Raw genomic sequence first — 18,961 nt, 5'->3', positions numbered from 1 at the left:
CAGAACTTTCCAGAGAGCATTTTTCATTTCCTTATTCCTAAGACTGTAAATCAAAGGGTTGAAGAGTGGAGTCACCATTGCATAGAACAAGGTCATGATCTTTGGCATCAGGGTAGAATGGCTGGATCCAGGGCTCACATGCATCACCATAATCGTCCCGTAGAATAACAGCACCACGGACAAATGGGATCCACATGTTGAAAAGGCCTTATGCCGACTGGATGCTGAGGGCAACTGAACCACAGCAAGTAGAACCAGGGCATAGGAGATGAGGATGAAGAAAAAGCTAAGGAGGATGATGAGGGAGCTTAGGGTATAGCTGATGAGCTTGGACACGGGGGCAGGAGCACATGAAAGGGTCAGCAGTGGGCCTGAGTCACATACAAAGTGGTCAATTGCATTAGGACCACAGAAAGGCAGTTGGGAGATGAGAATAACAGGTACCAGATACCAGAGAAAGCCACATACCCAACAGGAAATTGCTAGGTTGAAAGACTGTTGTCTGGTCATAACTGTGGCATAATGCAGAGGATGACAGATGGCAAAATAGCGATCAAAGGCCATTGCTGAGAGAAAGAAGCACTCAGTGGAGCCCATGGAAAAGAAAAAATATAATTGAAGGAAGCATCCAGTGAAAGAGATGGTCTTGGTCTCTGAGAGGAAGTCGATCAGTGTGTTTGGAACAGTGGAGTTGACATACCAGATCTCCAGGAATGCAAAATTCCCAAGCAGGATGTACATGGGGGTGTGGAGATGTTGATCCCAAAAAACAGCACAGATAATGGCTCCATTTCCCATGAGAGTCAGGAGGTAGATGATGGAGAAGAACATAAACAGGATGACCTGAATCTCCCTGCTGCAGGGAAAACCCAGAAGGATGAATTCTCTCACTGACTCAGAAGAGGATCCTGATCCAGAGATGTTCATTTAGGATGTAATCTGTGCAGCAATGAGACATCACCATGAGACCAAATCCTAACAACTGAGCATAACATACAATGTCCTTCATGATCTGATCTTTATCTACTTATTTAACCTCATCTCTTTCCCTGTGCACCTTTGAGCTCAATGTCCAGTAAGAATAGTTGCATTTCCACCAAATGACATGCTGTTCTCCCTACCTAAGGTGTCTGTTGCTCCTTCCTTCTTTCTTTCTATCTTTTTGCTTTTCTATCTCTTCAGTGTATAAGCTTTATGAGACAGAAGTTATGTTTTTCATTTCTATATTATCAATGCCTAGTGCAGTGCAGCCTCTATAGCCATGCCCACATATTTGCTGAATCAACATTAAACAAATGACTCATTATTTTTTTAAGCTAGAATGAATGAGAAGTAACATTCTAAAATCTCTGGTAGTTTTCTGCACTAAATAATTTACACCTTATACTTTGTATCATGGATATTTCTTTACATGTTTTAGCTTACCTACTAGACTATCAACGTCTGAGAATAGAGACCAACTGTTAATCATCTTTGATTCTTTTTCTGTATCTAATACATTATGTTTTAGGCCATATGTACTATGTAATTGTTAAATGAGTAAATCATTATACCTTCAGTTGAATCTTAATTCAGATTTCTATCTAGAAGCCCTTAATCATTTCATGTATGTAGGGAAAGAACCATTCCATTAGACCTTGAAGCTGGGAGGGAAGTTGTAGGGACAGATGAGAGTAAGGGCATACTACAAAGAGGAGGTAGTAGACCAATATGGTATGTGATTAGAGTAACCAAATGTACCTGTTTATCTGGAACTGTCCCAATTTTAGCATTGACGGACTTGTGATTCAGGAAACCCATTAGGCCCAGGGAAGCAGGATGGATGGTTAGTCATCCTATTTGAGATCCTGAAGTGGACCCAGACTACACTAAAAATGTATATGCACTGGTTCCTTTGGGTCCTATTGAAGCCTATTCCTTTCAGTTGTCCACAGAGAAAAGGGAAAGGTTGTAAATATGACCTATGAAAGTACTGAGAAGATACCTGGGAACCATAACAAGGAGCTGCCCAAATTGCTTTCCTAGGACTTCTTGATGTCTGTGCCATCTGAATACTCTAGTTATCAAATACAGCTACATGACCAAGGTCCTAGGGTGGGTAGATGTAGCCCTGATACATTTCTTTCCCTCAAGACTAAATTACTCAGTAAAGCAGCACTATGGACCCAGAAGATTTTCTTTGAGAAACTCTGCTTTTCTCTGCTCTTGTGGCCCACTTCAGACAGTTGCTACTTCAATTCATATTTCTGTAAAAGTATTATTAGAAGAAAAGTACTCCATGAAGCCCAAGAAGAAATATAACTGGAGGAAGCATCCAGTGAGACAGATTGATTTAGTATTTAAGAAGAAATAGGAGTTTGTGTTCTGATCTAGATTGAGTTGATTATTTCCCCAAACATTTAATGTCTGGTTTCTGTGGCCAACCTAATGAAGAAAATGTATAGCAACTCAGGGAAGAGGAAAGACCTGAAATAGTTTGATTTGGTTTCTTCACTTAAGGTAAAGAAATACTTTGCTCTTCCCAAGGAGTCTTCTGGGGTTGGTATTAAGTATGTTTATGTCTGACATATCCTGCAGGACTTTTAATTTCTCCATGCCATTATCTTGGTTTGGCCAGGTTTTCTGCCTGGGTCTGCTTCTCTCAGCTTGCAGTGATATATCATACGATCTATTTTTACCAGATAAAACCATTACTGTGATTTTCCCAGCTGTGGCTACTCATGAGTTAAATATGTATGTGTGTGTTTACATATATATACACACGACATGAAGAGCCAACATTAGTTTTAAATGCATTTATGAAACATCTCAAAACTGATTTGCTTTTCCTAATTTCATAACCTGCTAAGACTTCCTAGTGAATGATATTTGTATTGTGACTTTGTCTTCAGTGCTATGTCTCTTTGGAACCCTGGAGTGATGTGTACATATAGCTCCTAAAATGGAATCAGGGAAACAATGCTTTAAGTCCTGTTTAACATTATCTTCTATGAGTTCTTGTCATAACTGACTCTTGTTTTCAAAAGAACCTATCTTGGAGTTGTGAAAAAGCTAGAAAAATTAATGTTTTAGAAAGCTGATTCATCTGTACTTACCTCAGTTAGTGGCAAACACCACAACTTTGCCAGGAATTAAAGCTATTTGGATTTTGTCCTTCAGATCTTTCATCAAAGATACTAAGAACAATAACAAAAATTAGGATTATTTCTCTAGGGGGAAAAAAAAGGTAGGAGCATGATGCAATTTCTGCATACTGGTAGCTATGTCCTTTCTTCTCAGTCTCAATTTTAGTCTCAAAAGTGTGGATTCCAAGACCTTCACTGAAAAACAAACTCTCTTTTGTTCAATTAACTGTGCAGTGGTTGCCAGAGTCTCATCAGGGGAGATGCCTGGAAGATGATGTGGGAAAGATATTGGAAATTGTTTCCAGTTTTTAATTTTGACGAAAGGATTCAAGTAACACCTACATAAAACATTTAATATAGAAATGGAGTTCTGGAGAGGACCCTATTCTCTATATATTCCTAGTCTGTATTTCCAGAGATTGGCCCCTTGTGTATTTTAAAAAGTGACTTCTCACCTCAGTAGTCCTTTGGTAGTCCTTTGGGTAGGCTAGTCTCTCAGGCCAGCATCTGCCTTTACTTCTGTGATTAGGTGTCTTTGGTAGAAGAACTAGGAAAAATAAATAGTTGTGTAAGATGAATATGTGGCTGTGTCTCCTGAACTCAAAGCTAATTATGAATTGTCCTTTATTTTGTGAAACCAAGGGTTCCTCTAGGGAAAGGAGGCAGCCCTATTGTCAATCCCCAGAGAGATGTAGAAAAAAATTTCTGGCTTATGAGGAAAAAAAAATGGACAACTTAAAGACTGAAATATTTGTTTCTAGTGCAGGAAGTAAATCCATTATGGTACATTTTACATTTTTGGTTTTCTTCAGAATTAATGTCTTATTGTATTAGCTTTGTAGTGTCATAGCATGATGAGCTCTCTCAAGATTCTCTTAACATTCTTCTAAGCTTTTGTTTTTTTAAGTCTATTTATTTTGAGAGAGAGGGATAGAGAGAAAGAGAGTGCATGAGCAGGAGAGGGCTAGAGAGAGAGGAGAGAGAATCTGTCAGTGCAGAGCCTGGCATAGGTCTCGATCCCAGGAACCTGAGATCATGACCTGAGCAGAAATCAAGACTTGGATGCTCAAGTGACTGAGCCATCCAGGTATCCCTCTTATAAGCTTTTGTGTGTGCATGTACTTTTTTTTTTTTTTTTAAGAATTATCCTTTTTTTGTTGAGTATAAGGGGCCCATATAATCATATTATAAAAATATTTCCTCTAATATGTTTCCTGCATATTTCTTTAAGATCTCACCATCTGACTGACTTTTTAGGGAATTTCTGGAATAAGGCATAGTAACAAAGAATAATCAAATTCCCACTTGTATTTGGCATTTGAGCAAAAAAAAAATTGAAGAATAAAACATTTATAGGTCATTATAGTGCAATGCGGGGATCTTTGAGCATCAAGAGTCAGTGTGAGTTAGAACCACAATATGTATATGGTGATTGGGAAGAATTACAAAAGGTAGAGTGAACAGGAACCAAGATATAGTTGCCCACTTAATAATTTTGTCTAGGATCAGTTCTTTCCATCTTAATGTCATCTGTGGTAGACATACCACAGGTTGTCAACTATTATCTTTTGTACCAATCCAAATGAAAATATGTCCATTTTGTAATGAAGAAATTTTTTCCAAAATTTGTGTACATCATGGTGGGGAATTGCCCACTGTGATGGAGATACTTTTATTAGCATCAAGTTTGTAAGGATATTGGAAATTCACTGGAATTTTCTTCTGCCTTAGTGAACAGTAACATTTGGCATGTAGGTTTGTTTTCTGTGGTATTTAGATTCACTTTTTGCTGACACATCCCCACCACTGAGTTAGCAGCTGGCAGGCATTTCTTCTCCATAAAAGCTAAAGGTCAGCATCGTTTTTTTAACATCCATCCCTCCTATCCCTAACAGATTTCTTCCATCATGGCAATTGATTTCAACTTCTCTATTGTGTAACATCCACATCCAATGACACCAGGCAGGTGTATAAACATGCTGATTAATGGATATTGGGATATATATTTTTTTGAGAAAAGATAACTATCCAGAAATAAAAATGAAAATATAATGAAAATTAAAAATTTATGGACAGGTTTAATAGTGGATGGGACAGCAAATAAGAAAATAAATTAACTAGAGACTACATCAGAAAACTTTCTACATTAATGCATTTTGAATAGACAAAAAAGAGAGAAAAATGGAAGAGAGGTTAAATATGGAAGTCTAACAGTTTAATTAGTAATCCTGAAGAAAGGAAAAGTCAGAAACAATATTTAAAGAGATCATATCTGAAAAATTTTTTAGATTTGGTCAAGCATAAAAAGCTAAAACTTCAAAGAATAAGTCCAATACATTCTAACACTGAAAATTAAAAATTCACACTTTACAAATTATAAACAATGGAAACTAAAGACAAAAATAATAGCTGTAAAGGAATGTGAAGAAAAATAGACTCTAGCTCCTGCCTTCTAGTTCTGTGACTTATTCACTCCATAATTGGAAGCCTGCAACTCCCAATCTCCTTTACCCATTTTGCCCATTTTCCCATCCTCCTCCCCTCTTTCAATCATCAGTTTGTTCTCCGTATTTATAGATATGATTTTTTGTTTATTCATTTGTTTTGTACTTTAGGTTCCACATATAAATGAAAACGTGATATTTGTCTTTCTCAGTCCAACTTATTTTATTAGCATAATGTTCTCTAGGTCCATCCATGTTGTTGCAAATGGCAACAACAAGTCCTTTTTTTGTGACTGAGAAATATTCCATTGTGTGTGTGTGTGTGTGTGTGTGTGTGTGTGTGTGTGTGTATGTATACCTATATCATCTATCTATCTATCTATCTATCTATCTATCTATCTATCTATCTATCTCTATCTGCCACATCTTCCTTATCCATTTGTCTACTCCTGGACACTTAGATTGCTTCCATACCTGGGCTACTGTAAATAATGCTGAAATAAATATAGCACATGTCTTTTTGAATTAATGTCTTTGTTTTCCTTGGGTAAATACCCAGTCGTTCTGTTTTCCACTTATCCTAAAGATATAACTCTTTGTGTCCCCCTTTGTGTGCTTAAGATGAAGAGTGTTTATTATAAGGCTCCCCATGTAGGGAAGACCCTGGGCCTTAACTTCTTTTTGCAAAGCTTCTGAAATGAATCCCTCATTTGCCCTGGCACAATCCTGTCAGGGAAAATGAAGGTTTCGTGCTCCACTGTTTTGTTTATTTCTCTGGGTTCTGAATCACCCAAAGAATCCAGTGTTGTTGTTCCCTTCTATCTTGTTAGTTTTTTGATGCATTTTATCATTTTTTTTCTGTTGGTAGTAGGTCTAAACAATTTAGGTTTCTATTATTAGTAATTAAGGCAACTCTTGTCATTTCTACTTCTAAAAAAATCGTAATTTGTCCATTTCTCTTTGTTTCTACTGCTTTTACATTAATCCATGCTTAAAAATGTCTGATCTCTTAAAAATATCAAATCTATCCATTTATGCCTATTTCCTTTGCCAGTGTCCTAGTGTAACTATTATTAGTTCTTTTCTGGAAGGCAGCCAGTTACCTGCTTTCCCATTTTCCTCTATCTGATCCTTCTAGAGTGATACTATAAAAAAAATTTATGAAATAATTTCAGTTACTTTTTAAAAATTACTTCAAATTCTTTCCACTCTTTTTAGAATAAAGTCCAAACTCCTCACCATGACCTATAGGACTCTGGCTACCTATTGAAACTCATCTCATATTCCCCCTTGTTCACTGTATTTTAGTCACCATGCTCTCTAACGTTGGTGCCTCTCACTTGCTCTCTATTACATTACCCTGTTTTTTTCATTCATAGCAGTTATCAAAATCTGCAATTATTTTATACCTTGTCTGTCTTTCATATTAGAATGTTTACTCTGTGAGGGACAGTGTCGCTTCTGTTCAAAATAATTATGAACTCAGTCATTAGCATAGTGCCTGGCATATATTTGTAGCATTATAAACAATTGTTGAATGAAAATACATGTTCTTTTTTTTCTGTAGGAATTTTTACATGTTATCTGTGTTCATATTTTTTTTAACCTATGGTTGGATTTGTTAACTGCAGCTGAAAGTTCTCTTTGTGTATGTAAATGATGAAATATTTTATCCTTCTTGTATGAGTGCTAAATATGTTCTTGTTCCTAGAAGAAATCTATATATTATATTGTAGAGCTTCTTCAATTTAATGGTGCTCTAATTATAGTTGGTTATGGAGAATAAGTTCTTTCACAAATTTTAAATAAGGGAAAGAAATAAATTGAATTTCTAACAATTTAAATGAGCTAGCCTTTTAAGAAAAAAATGAACAGCTTCTAACAGAAACTGGTAGCTCAGAAGCATTTATATGTAAGAATCCAAGTTCAGGTATTCAGAATAATTCCTTGGACAAATCAAAAGGGCTGGTTAGTTTGGTTTAGAAGGAACTATAAGTTTTTCTTCATCATTTTATAATAGATTAGAATATAACACAAATTTACATTTTATTTTTTGTAAGACCACTTTGTTTTCACATAGGAAAATTGGTTAATATGAATTTAATAAACTTCATCTACTGGTTTTACTGATCAGATGAGCTAGCATTTCACATATCTAGCATTATTAAAAATGTAAAATTATGTGTTCAACCAAATTGAATGTTTTCTAATAAATAGTTTATAAATAGTAATTGTGTTGTTCTGTAATGTCTTATATATAATTTCCAATATACTTTATTAACTTTAAGGCCTTGGACTAACACTAACTTGATAATTGATGAAAAATCTTTGGATACCTAGACAGCTCTTAATAAGATAGAACACAAAAATATTGATTGTGAGGCCCAATTTTAATTTGCTTCCTATTTAAGAAATATAAAAAGAGATGCATGGGATTATAGGAATTTATGAAATGTATGCAATATGGTGATCTGCTGAGATGCTTGTGTGTGAAAGATATTCTCAAATATCAACTCTTCTGTTTGTGCTAGTGAGGAAATAGAAGTTAGTTACTGTCTTAGTTCTTTTGGGCTGCTATAACAAAAATACCATAGATTGGGTGACATATAAACAAATTTATTTCTCATAGTTCTGGATGCTAATAAGAGAGATGTAATGGAAAACTGCTAAATTGTGTTAATTTTCTTTTTAGTGTGGTTGAAAAGGTAATCCCAAAGGTTAAGATTGTGTTGCCCTTTAGGACATTAACCAGTTTACATATAACTTAGAAATTTTATTTCAATGTTTTTTTAATACTCTATATGAAGCCACATTTTTATTTTTTATTTTTCATTTTTTTGAAATTTATTGTCAAATTGTATTCCATACAACACCCAGTGCTCATCCCAAAAGGTGCCCTCCTCAATACCCATCACCCACCCTCTCCTCCCTCCCACCCCCCATCAACCCTCAGTTTGTTCTCAGTTTTTAACAGTCTCTTATGCTTTGGCTCTCTCCCACTCTAACCTCTTTTTTTTTTCCCTTCCCCTCCCCCATGGGTTTCTGTTAAGTTTCTCAGGATCCACATAAGAGTGAAAACATATGGTATCTGTCTTTCTCTGTATGGCTTATTTCACTTAGCATCACACTCTCCAGTTCCATCCATGTTGCTACAAAGGGCCATATTTCATTCTTTCTCATTGCCATGTAGTACTCCATTGTGTCTATAAACCACAATTTCTTTATCCATTCATCAGTTGATGGACATTTAGGCTCTTTCCATAATTTGGCTATTGTTGAGAGTGCTGCTATAAACATTGGGGTACAAGTGGCCCTATGCATCAGTAGTCCTGTATCCCTTGGGTAAATTCCTAGCAGTGCTACTCCTGGGTCATAGGGTAGCTCTATTTTTAATTTTTTAAAGAACCTCCACACTGTTTTCCAGAGTTGAAGCCACATTTTTATATTATCTTTTGAACTGGCTTCATTATCCTGCTCTTCTTCATTAAGAGTTAAATATAATTTTTGACATGTTTTAAGCACCTTTTTGAGAATTTTGTTTATAACATTTAAAAAATTATATTTGACAGCAACAATTTATAAAAAATATTCAGTTGCTAATCACAGCAGCTGTGTTTTCTGTATAAGATCCATACATAGGCACCAATTAGATAAGTTGCTTGAAGCATCATCAAGAGATTCGGGTATTGTAATGAAGTCTCTGTAACACCTTGAGGGAAGTGTTTCTGCTTCTACAGCTTGCAGTGCTAACTTAGTATTTATCATTCAGCCTTGCCTACTTCAGGACCATGTTTCATATAGAAAGCAGTGAGAATCATTTTACTCAGGTATAGATTGACACATAGAAATTGGTAGCATAACTAGTGCCAAATTAATCAATCCAAAGTAAGTAAAAGGGGTGGGCTGTGTTATGCAATAAGGTCTGACTGTTTTGGAGTCTGTGGGGTCTAAGCTCAGCTTTTTAGCAAGAACTGAGATTCAGACAACAGCAGCCTAGAGAATCCTAAGGCTCATTAGGCTGAGCAATGGCATAAGAACCATAAAAGCCTCAGACACATCCAGAGCCCTGGGGACAAGAGGTCTTTCCAATTGTACAGCCAGGCCTCAACTAGAGCGTGACTTATAAGAAAGCAGTTAGGGCACAGACTCGGGCAACTATGATGATCATCTGAGAATTTATAATGTTGCTGGTCTGAAAGTATGAAGAGATTGGTGGGAGGAATAGCAGGGTAACATATTCCTTCCTCAAACCCACATAGCTCCTGACATGTAATCATGTAAGTTTCTAAAATGTGTTTTTTTAAAGCTCCACTCACCCCATTTGCTCCTCTTTCTATCTCTGAAACCATATTTATACCTCTCTGACATTCATTGTTTTTAAATTTAAGAAATCATTTGAGTTTGTTCTAGGTTTATACCCTTAGATGCATTCACAGAGCAATGAAATTCTCATAGCATCAGAGAATTCTAGGACTGGTGATGTCTTGGAAGGTAAAAACAAGGTTTGGATAAAATAGGATCAGCTTAATATAACAAAAGCACTGGACCCATGGCAGTATTGTCTTAGGATTACCTAATTCTACAGTAGTTCCTCTTAGATCCTATTTTCCATTTATTTATTTCAGTTGCTTTTTGCTAAATTCTTAATTTCTCCCAAATGAAATTTAAGGTGCAATATTTCCAACAAAGATTAGAGCAGAAAGATTAGAGCAGAAGGATTATACCTTCCTTCTCAGTTGGAGATACCACCATAGGTATCATCTTCAATGAATGAATGGTGTACATTTCCTGGTGTTACAGGAGAAATTAGAAAATACATCAAATGCCCCCAAAAGAAGTTCACATAACATTTAAGCCTCAACTGGTAAATCTCTTTATGTCATTGTTGTGGTCAAATTTCTTCTTCTGAGAATACTTTTAGCTCAACACAGGCAAAAATAGACAAAATAGCAAAATACATTGTTTGAAAAAACCACAACCACTCCCACAAGGAAAATTTTATTCCTTTTTTAAAGTATTTTCTGCGTAGACCTCTCTAGTTCCTTGTGTAGAAAAACTAGAGTAGTTGCTTAACTGTCCACAAATAGCCCTTGATTGTTTTAAGAGTTTGGTTTTGTTCTCTTTCCTCCGTGCTGCTTTGGGTACTTCCATAAAGGCTTTCACTTCTCATTAAGCATTCTCCTCAATTCCTTTGTCTCTTTTTGCCAACTTAAAAACATTTTTATTGACTTTCACGAATTCTTAGTTTATTCTTTGAATGTGAAGCATAAAACACTTGATAGGGTGAATGTTGCTTCCCAGATCCCAGCAGGGGGTCAGCCTAGGAAAATGTTGTGGTGGAAGGTATTTTTAGGTGATGGACAGTCCCTCATGCTTAGAGATAGTGCTGGTTTTGTCCTTCACAGAATACTCACAGGCTGGATTTCTTACTGTGAGCAGAGACTTCAGAAATACAGAAACTGGAAATATTTCTTCCAAACATGGCAGTTAATACCGCAAATGAACTTTCTATATTGGTTGGCATTGTGTTTTCATATTATCTGAAGGCAGAAAATTTCTTCAGTTAGTAAGAAATTTAAGAATAACCAGAATCTAGCCCATACCTCAATTAAAACTCAAATATAGAGTTGTCTGTATTTGTCTCATGAAATGTAATGATTTCAACATCACTATTAGTGAAGTCCTATTATGCTAATGTCCTAGGGATGATCTGAAAATATTTATTGTACTGAAGTCCCTGAATATTAAATATTATTTTAAAAAGTTAGATCATAGACTAAGACTTAACAATGTTTTGGAGTAATTAGGTTTTAACATTTTTTACATACTCTTAATCTACCCTTCTGATTGGTTTAATTTTGTCTGTTTTAGTACAAGCTTATCTTTATATCTGTCCTATGGAAATAATAAGTGTGTAATACAAGTGACTACCCTTTGCATATTGTTTTCACATTAGGAAATAATCACATTATTACTCAGCCATAAATTATAAGAATGCTTTGGATTCTGCTTTTCCACTTGTTTTTTTCTTCCTTGTTTTCAGAAACCTCTTTTGAATTTTTAAAAAATAATTTTGGTTGTTCTTTCTCAGGCTCTTTCTAGTTTTCCAAAGATGAGGTTTGAAATTAGATGCAGAATTTCAATGAAAACTTGACCTCGTCTAATTAAATATTTTAGATAATTGGAAAGAACACCAGATTGCCATTTCCATATGGAAATTCACAATCTTTGGTATATCCAAAGAGGATTGGGAAACTTCCATTCTATTAGAGTTCAAGTAGGGCTGTACATATGACAGAAAATGGTTTCCTGTCTTTTTTGCTTTGTTTTGTTTTCCAAAATGCATCTACAGAGTGAGATTGTTTCCTCCATTATTTACCAGATTGTAGAATTAGATGCACCTGGGCACCTGATATAGGCAGGTGAAGAGGATGGTCACATACGTGGTATGATCAAGACATCCAAAAGTTCCTTTGGCCCCAAATCTCTCTCTCACTTGCTTATCTTGAAACAATGTGTAAAGCAAAATTTCTTGGTATTAAGAATTCTTATTTTTGGATTATCTGAATAATTATCAGATAACTTTACCTGACTTATTTGAGAGAACCAAGTACAACCTGTAATACATAACTGAGACTGAAGACAGAAAAATACAAATTTTGTCTCACTTAATATTTTACCAAGAGCTAGTTCTAGATTCAAAATCTAATCTGGACAGAGAAACATCTGCTAATTCTTAACCACTTCAATGGAAAGAATGTACCAATGTTCCCTGATTTTTTAATTTGTAATCTGAGATATTCTCACCCAATATTGCAAGTGAATGTAAATGTAGAGAAGGAGAAAATGGATAAAACAATATCGTAGTGTAAACTTTATTTCTTTTAAGTGTACCTATGGTTGTTGAAAAGTCCAAAAGCAGCATAATTCTGACTTCCCTCATTATCCTTTCCTATGAAATGGGTCATAATGAGCCTCTTTTGTAACTGTCTCAATGATAAGGATCATTGCCCTTGGTCTCTGCTTTTGGTGATTAGTGTGTTCTAGCCACTATCCTACTCATCTTAAGTTAGATGATTCCTTAAACTTTAAAGACAAAGATTTAATTTCCTGTTACCCAGTGTCTACAAATTTTCCAACCTCCATCACCTATGATAATAAATAAAAACAAAGAACATGAGCTTCTTTTCAATCCTCCCTAAATAATTTGTTTCTTAACATGTGCATTTATAATAGTTACTAACTTTGTACAGTATAGTAATTTATAGTACAAAGCATTATTCCTTCAATTTGATAAATTATTACACAGTAAGCATTGTGGTGTAAGTATAGAGATTAATAAGAAATACTGCCCCACTTTAGGGAGTTAAGTAATTTTTTATTTAAGTGCATTTTATTCATAGATTATATTTGATTCTCAAAACAACCTTGGAAGATATTATTATGCCTATATTAGATTGAATAAACAAAGAATGAAACTTGGGTTTGATACCTTGCCTGAGGTCACTGAATTGGTGAGTGGTTGAGTTGGGCATTGGATCTAGACTTCATTCCAGAACTCGTGCCATTAAAGGCTATAGTTTTGTCTCTTACAAAAATGGAATGATTTTCACGTTCTCATCACCTCATGCCCAGGTAATTTTCTCCCTCCCTAGTTTGTTGTAAATGTAACTTAAAAGCATTATAGGAATGAAGGGTTGGAACGAATGCAATGTTCTATTTATACAGGAATATATTTCTTGTTCTATTTATACAGGAATATATATTTCCTACCTCACAGAAATTGCTTAAGATTTTTCATGTTGGGGTCGCCTGGGTGGCTCAGTTGGTTAAGCGTCCAACTGTGGCTTGGGTCATGATCTCACTGTGCATGAGTTTGAGCCCCGCATTGGGCTCTGTGCTGAGCTCAAAGCCTGGAGCCTACTTCAGATTCTGTGTCTCCTTCTCTCACTTTGTGTCTCTCACACTCATGCTGTGTCTTTCAAGAATGAATAAACGTTAAAAAAATTTTTTTAAAAAGGTTTTTCATCTTGGAATATGATTCCATAAACACCAGACCCCAAATATTATATATATAAATTTTTGTCTAAGTTAAATCTTTCTTCTTCCAATTTAATTCTTCTTTCTCTAGGTCACTTGGTATTCTTGACTTGATGAAAAAAAGAAATGATTCTAAAGTGACAGAATTTGTTCTTCTGGGCCTATCATCCTCTTGGGAGCTACAGCTATTTCTCTTCTTAATATTTTTGTTTTTTTACATGACTGTTGTTTTGGGAAACCTCTTGATAATTGTAACAGTGCGAGCTGATGCTCACCTGCTCCAATCTCCTATGTACTATTTTTTGGGCCATCTGTCCTTCATTGACCTATGCCTGAGCTGTGTTACCGTGCCCAAGATGTTAGGAGATTTCCTACAGCAAGACAAGATCATCTCTTTTTCAGGATGCTTGGCCCAGATCTACTTCCTGCACTTTCTGGGAGCCAGTGAGATGTTTCTGCTGACAGTCATGGCCTATGATAGGTATGTTGCCATATGTAATCCTTTGCACTACTTGACAGTCATGAATCGTCAGCTATGCTTTCAGTTGGTTTTTGCCTGTTGGTGTGGGGGTTTCATCCATTCTATCACACAGGTCACGCTGGTCATACAGCTGCCCTTCTGTGGTCCCATTGAACTGGACAACTTCTACTGTGATGTCCCACAGGTCATCAAGCTAGCGTGCACGGACACATATGTAGTAGAGGTGCTGATGGTCTCAAACAGTGGTCTGTTATCTCTCGTCTGCTTTTTGGTCTTGCTGTTCTCTTATGCCATCATCCTCATCACTGTGAGAACTCGCTTCCGTCAGGGCCACAGCAAGGCACTCTCTACCTGTGCCTCCCACCTAACAGTGGTCAGCCTGATCTTTGTGCCATGTGTATTCATCTACCTGAGGCCTTTCTGCAGCTTCTCCGTGGATAAGGTATTCTCTGTCTTTTACACAGTGATCACACCTATGTTGAATCCTCTCATCTATACACTCAGAAATGCTGAAATGAAGACTGTCATGAAGAAGCTGAGAAAAAAGCATGTGGCATCCTTCTGCCATGTTAAAGGATGAACAGGAAGATGTGATTTATAAAACATAACTTTCTTGGGACATTCTTGACTCATCCTGTACATGAGTACATGCATGAAACCAATTTGATGACTTTGGTATAAAATCCAGCATAAACATTATAATTGCTGTTGATTGCTATTGAGGCATAGTGACTTTGTCAGATGTCAAATATTAAATAGGGAAGTCAGGAATGTGTAATGGCCCAGGAATTGAGTACTAGGCTCAAGAGGACACCTTGAAAGTCCAACTCTTCTATCCTTTTGTCTATAACTAGTCTTTATTTAAGTCATTTCACTTTGATTTTTTATTTTACTTTTTAAACAATCCTTTTTTTAAATTTATGTATTTATTTATTTTGAGAGAGAGAAAGTGAGTGTGAGCAAGGGAGGGGCAGATAGAGAGGGGGAGAGAGAGAGAATCTCAAGCAAGCTCTGCACTGTCAGCACAGAACCTGATGCAAGGCTCGAACTCAGAAACTATGAGATCATGACCTGAGCTGAAATCAAGTTGGACACTTAACCCACTGAGCCAACCAGGGGCCCCTCATTTTACTTTTAAATTCTCTTCAAATGAAAGAAGGTATCCCATCACCTTTTTTTTTTTTTTTTTGTCCTGGTCCTCTGGCTGTAACAACTCCTAGTGTCAGGAAGTTCCTTCTGATATATCATCAGAGTCTCTTCTGAAGTAGTGTGAATCCCTTTCATCCTGTCTCTAACAAAACCTGAAATAGCACTAACCACCCCACATATTGATGTTCACCCAGGAACTGTTTTATATTGTGCCAAATTTTAGGAATGCACTTGAATTCAACTCACATAGTGAGCAATGCTCTTAGTGAAGCTTACGTGTGAAGGGAAGGAAGTGCCAGGTGATGGAAACTCCTAGTGTCCTGCTGTGGAGGCTTCTCTAGAGGAGGCATGCCATTCCTCTTGAGTGTCTCTTTGGGTGGAATCACACTGGGGCAAGTTGATAAGCTAGCTCTTCAACTGATCATAATGTTTAAGAGCTCTGACCTGTAAGGGGAGGGGTGAAGAAATGAACTGTGGTTTAAAGTACTCATAGTTATTACCTCTAAGTCTCAAAAGTACATTGCGGAGTAGGTAATATTATTCAACTTCAATTTTACAAACAAGCAGATTTATTAAATGACTTGCATAAGATCACTCAGAAAAAATATGATCAAGTAAGAAAGTATGAATTTTAGATAATTAAGATTAAGCTAATATTTTTCTTTCCAGAAAGTCTTTACCCTAATTAGATGGACTAATTGTATATTTTGTGTTTTACCTAGAGAGGAACTTCAGAGGTAGGAGATCACTAAAAACATGCACAAAACATTTATGTTTAAGGTTATCTATTTCTGGCATAAGGATCTTTGCAACTTTTTATGTCTATGGAAGGGTATTAATATTAATTCTATTTACTAAATAATACTTTAATTATGGGTTTTTAGCAATATTTTTGTATGTACCCACTTATTTCCTGATCAGTTGCAGTAGAGAGGGTTTTTTAAATCACTTAGCTAAAAAACATAACTAAGGAAAGAATATTCAAAATCCCACCTAATATTAAGATTTACTAGGTAAATTGCAATGCCTGTGGTCATGTAAGAGCTTGGATGATTTCTTGATAGTTTGAGTGGGTTAGTATCCCTGGTACGGATCATACTCTTCTCTTTCACTCCACAACATTTCTACAGAGGTCCTTTGCCTGTAGTGAACATCTAGAAGAGCAGACAGGAGGACATTGTTAGCTACAGAGTAATGTGTGAGTTGACAAGAATATTTAAGTGGTGTTGTGGGTTAACCAGACACATTTCAGGGACATGAAGTTCCAGGCTTTCTTTTCATATCAGCTGGATGCAACCTCCCTTTTTCTAATGTTCCTCTTTCCTAGCAAAATTTAGAGTCTTGGGAAATCATTTCAAATGTCCTGTTCATATCTGGGATTGGTAGCATTATATTCAGAAAAGCAAGACTTGTGTGTGTTTCCTTTTGCATTATTAATCCTCCAATAGTTGCTTAATCCATTATCTATATTAAAATTCTCTTTATTAATAAGTTGATAACATTTCTATTTTTCAGACTGTACACAATTGCTATCATCTCCAGAGTTCTCTTCTTAAATGTCTTGGGCCTACTTCCAGGGCCTGCCTGAGACTCTTCTTTGGGTCCATCCCTCTGAGGACAGACCATATCACTGGCATGGGAACCTTCAGGTTGAGGGCACTGTGTGTAAAGTAGGGGACAGAGCCTGGAAATCTGGGCTTCAGAGTCCATATTCATACATGAGAGACCTCTTGTGTTGGGCTTTAGAGCCAGAAGAAGAGGTGGGCTGGGGACTAAGGGCCAAAGCTTGCTCTTTCCACACTACCATTCTGGTGTACAAATTCAAGGAGTCTGAGGATTTTGTAGCAAATATGAGAGTATGAGAATATTGTTCTCTGAGTATGAAAATTTAAGTTTATTTAAATTTTGTCACCTTGATTTAAAGCTGTTAGCCATATGTTATTTGGGCTGCATTTGTATTCTTGCTCTGGGTCCCATGGATATTTGGGGTAGGTCTGCCCCCTGTTTCCAGATCATGTGGTCCTTTGAGGGGGTACTGAAATAACTGAAAGGAGACAAAGACAAGCCTGGTTTATCATATCATGAGAGGATTATTGACTTAATATTTCCAGAACACATGGAAAGTAAGATTTCACATTTGTAAACTAGCTCCAAAGTACACATTGTGAATGGGGGCCAATGTGGTAAGAAAATCCTCCTTCCAGGGTGCCTGGGTGGCTTAGTCAGTTAAGCATCTGCCTTTGGCTCAGGTCATGATGTCACAGTTCGTGAGTTCGAGACCTGCATCAGGATCTATGTGGACAGCTCAGAGCCTGGAGCCTGTTTTGGATTCTGTCTCCCTCTCTCTCTGTCCCTTCCCCACTTGTGCTGTCTCTCTCTCTCTCTCTCTCTCTCTCTCTCTCTCTCTCTCTCTCTTTCAAAAATAAGCATTAAAAACAAATAAAAAAATAAAAACAATTAAAAAAAAAAGAAGACAAAATCCCACTTCCCTTTGTCAAATTTCTCCCTTTAAGGGCCCTAGAAACTACAAAGTATTATTGGAGAGAAGTCAGCATGCCACCACAATATATACTTTTCTTTCCTTTTCTTTTCTTTTCTTTTCTTTTCTTTTCTTTTCTTTTCTTTCTCTCTCTTTCTCTTTCTTTTTCTTTCTTTCTTTCTTTTTCTTCCTCTTTCTTTCTTTCTTTCTTTCTTTCTTTCTTTCTTTCTTTCTTTCTTTCTTTCAATGTTTATTTTTGTGGGAGGGAGATGGAGAGAGAAAAAAAGAGAGAGAGAATGAGTGGCGGTGGAGCTGAGAGAGAGGGGAACAGAGGATATGAAGAGCTCTGCGCTGACAGCAGAGAGCCAGATGTAGGGTTTGAACTCAGACACTGTGAGATCATGACCTGAGCTGGTCAGACACAACTGGCTGAGCAACCCCAGTGCCACACATTTACTTTTCATTTATAGAAAACATTTCCTGGGAGATATTCCTCTGATAAACAAGTCTTGGTGATTTTTTTGATCTTTTAATATTCATTCACTCATTATTAATTCATTAATTCATTATTAATCTATTATCAATTTATTATTTTAACAACTATTTCCAGAGTGCCTCTTGTGTGCCTGGAAATGCGGTAGACATCTTGCCGTTTGGGTGTTCCACCAAACATCAACAGACTGCCCAAATATCTAATTATGAAGTCTCTCAATAAACACCAGAGGAATGTGAAGAGCATTCTAAGACAGTATGTAAGTCCAGATAATTGGGGAGAATAGAGCACAGAGGAGAGAGTAAGTCAGAAGTGTGGACCCTGGTGTGAGACAGCTTCATCATGCCCAGCTCACCACTTACTAGGGCACAAGGAACTTAATCTCTCAATGCTCCTTTGAGTATACAGTGAGGACAATAATAGCGTACAGAGCATAAGGTTCTCAGGAAAGCTACACAAAATAATACTTGTAAAGCCCTAACAAGCATTTCTGCATAAGACAGAACTCAGTAAGTATTGATTGCTTATATTACCAGTACTATTATATTTTATGTTAAAAGGGAAACAGAGGCTGAAAGAAGACTGTACAATTGTTTGATCCTGAAGAATCACAGGACAGAAAGATGAATTAAGAGTTTTTGACTCCAGATCCATGCCATATGATAGTAAAATCCCTGGTAACTCCCCCATTGACATTGAAACCAACCTTGACACGAAATGTCATATTGGGCAATATGTGCACTCTCAAAA

General features: G+C 36.5%; 2 protein-coding genes across 2 annotated transcripts; one reads left to right on the top strand and one right to left on the bottom strand.

Annotated features, from left to right (window-relative positions):
* LOC122467903 (olfactory receptor 11H2-like) lies at window positions 1–927 on the bottom strand (the record flags this gene model as incomplete). Its single annotated transcript, XM_043554478.1, has 1 exon — window positions 1–927. A coding segment is annotated over exon 1 (927 nt), but the record flags the coding sequence as incomplete, so codon positions are not given.
* Window positions 928–13,683: 12,756 nt separating this feature from the next.
* Window positions 13,684–14,670, top strand: LOC122467902 (olfactory receptor 4Q3). Its single transcript, XM_043554477.1, has one exon. The coding sequence runs from the start codon at window positions 13,723–13,725 to the stop codon at window positions 14,668–14,670; it is 948 nt and encodes a 315-aa protein (XP_043410412.1). The 5' UTR covers window positions 13,684–13,722.
* Window positions 14,671–18,961: the final 4,291 nt, after the last annotated feature.

Source organism: Prionailurus bengalensis, chromosome B3 (genome assembly GCF_016509475.1).
Source record: "Prionailurus bengalensis isolate Pbe53 chromosome B3, Fcat_Pben_1.1_paternal_pri, whole genome shotgun sequence".
NCBI classification, from domain to species: Eukaryota; Metazoa; Chordata; class Mammalia; order Carnivora; family Felidae; genus Prionailurus; species Prionailurus bengalensis.
This window is presented reverse-complemented; position numbering and strand designations above follow the sequence as displayed.

Bases quoted from the DNA above. Each gene is read 5' to 3' on its own strand.
- LOC122467902 (XM_043554477.1), top strand. From the start codon at position 13,723: ATGAAAAAAAGAAATGATTCTAAAGTGACAGAATTTGTTCTTCTGGGC.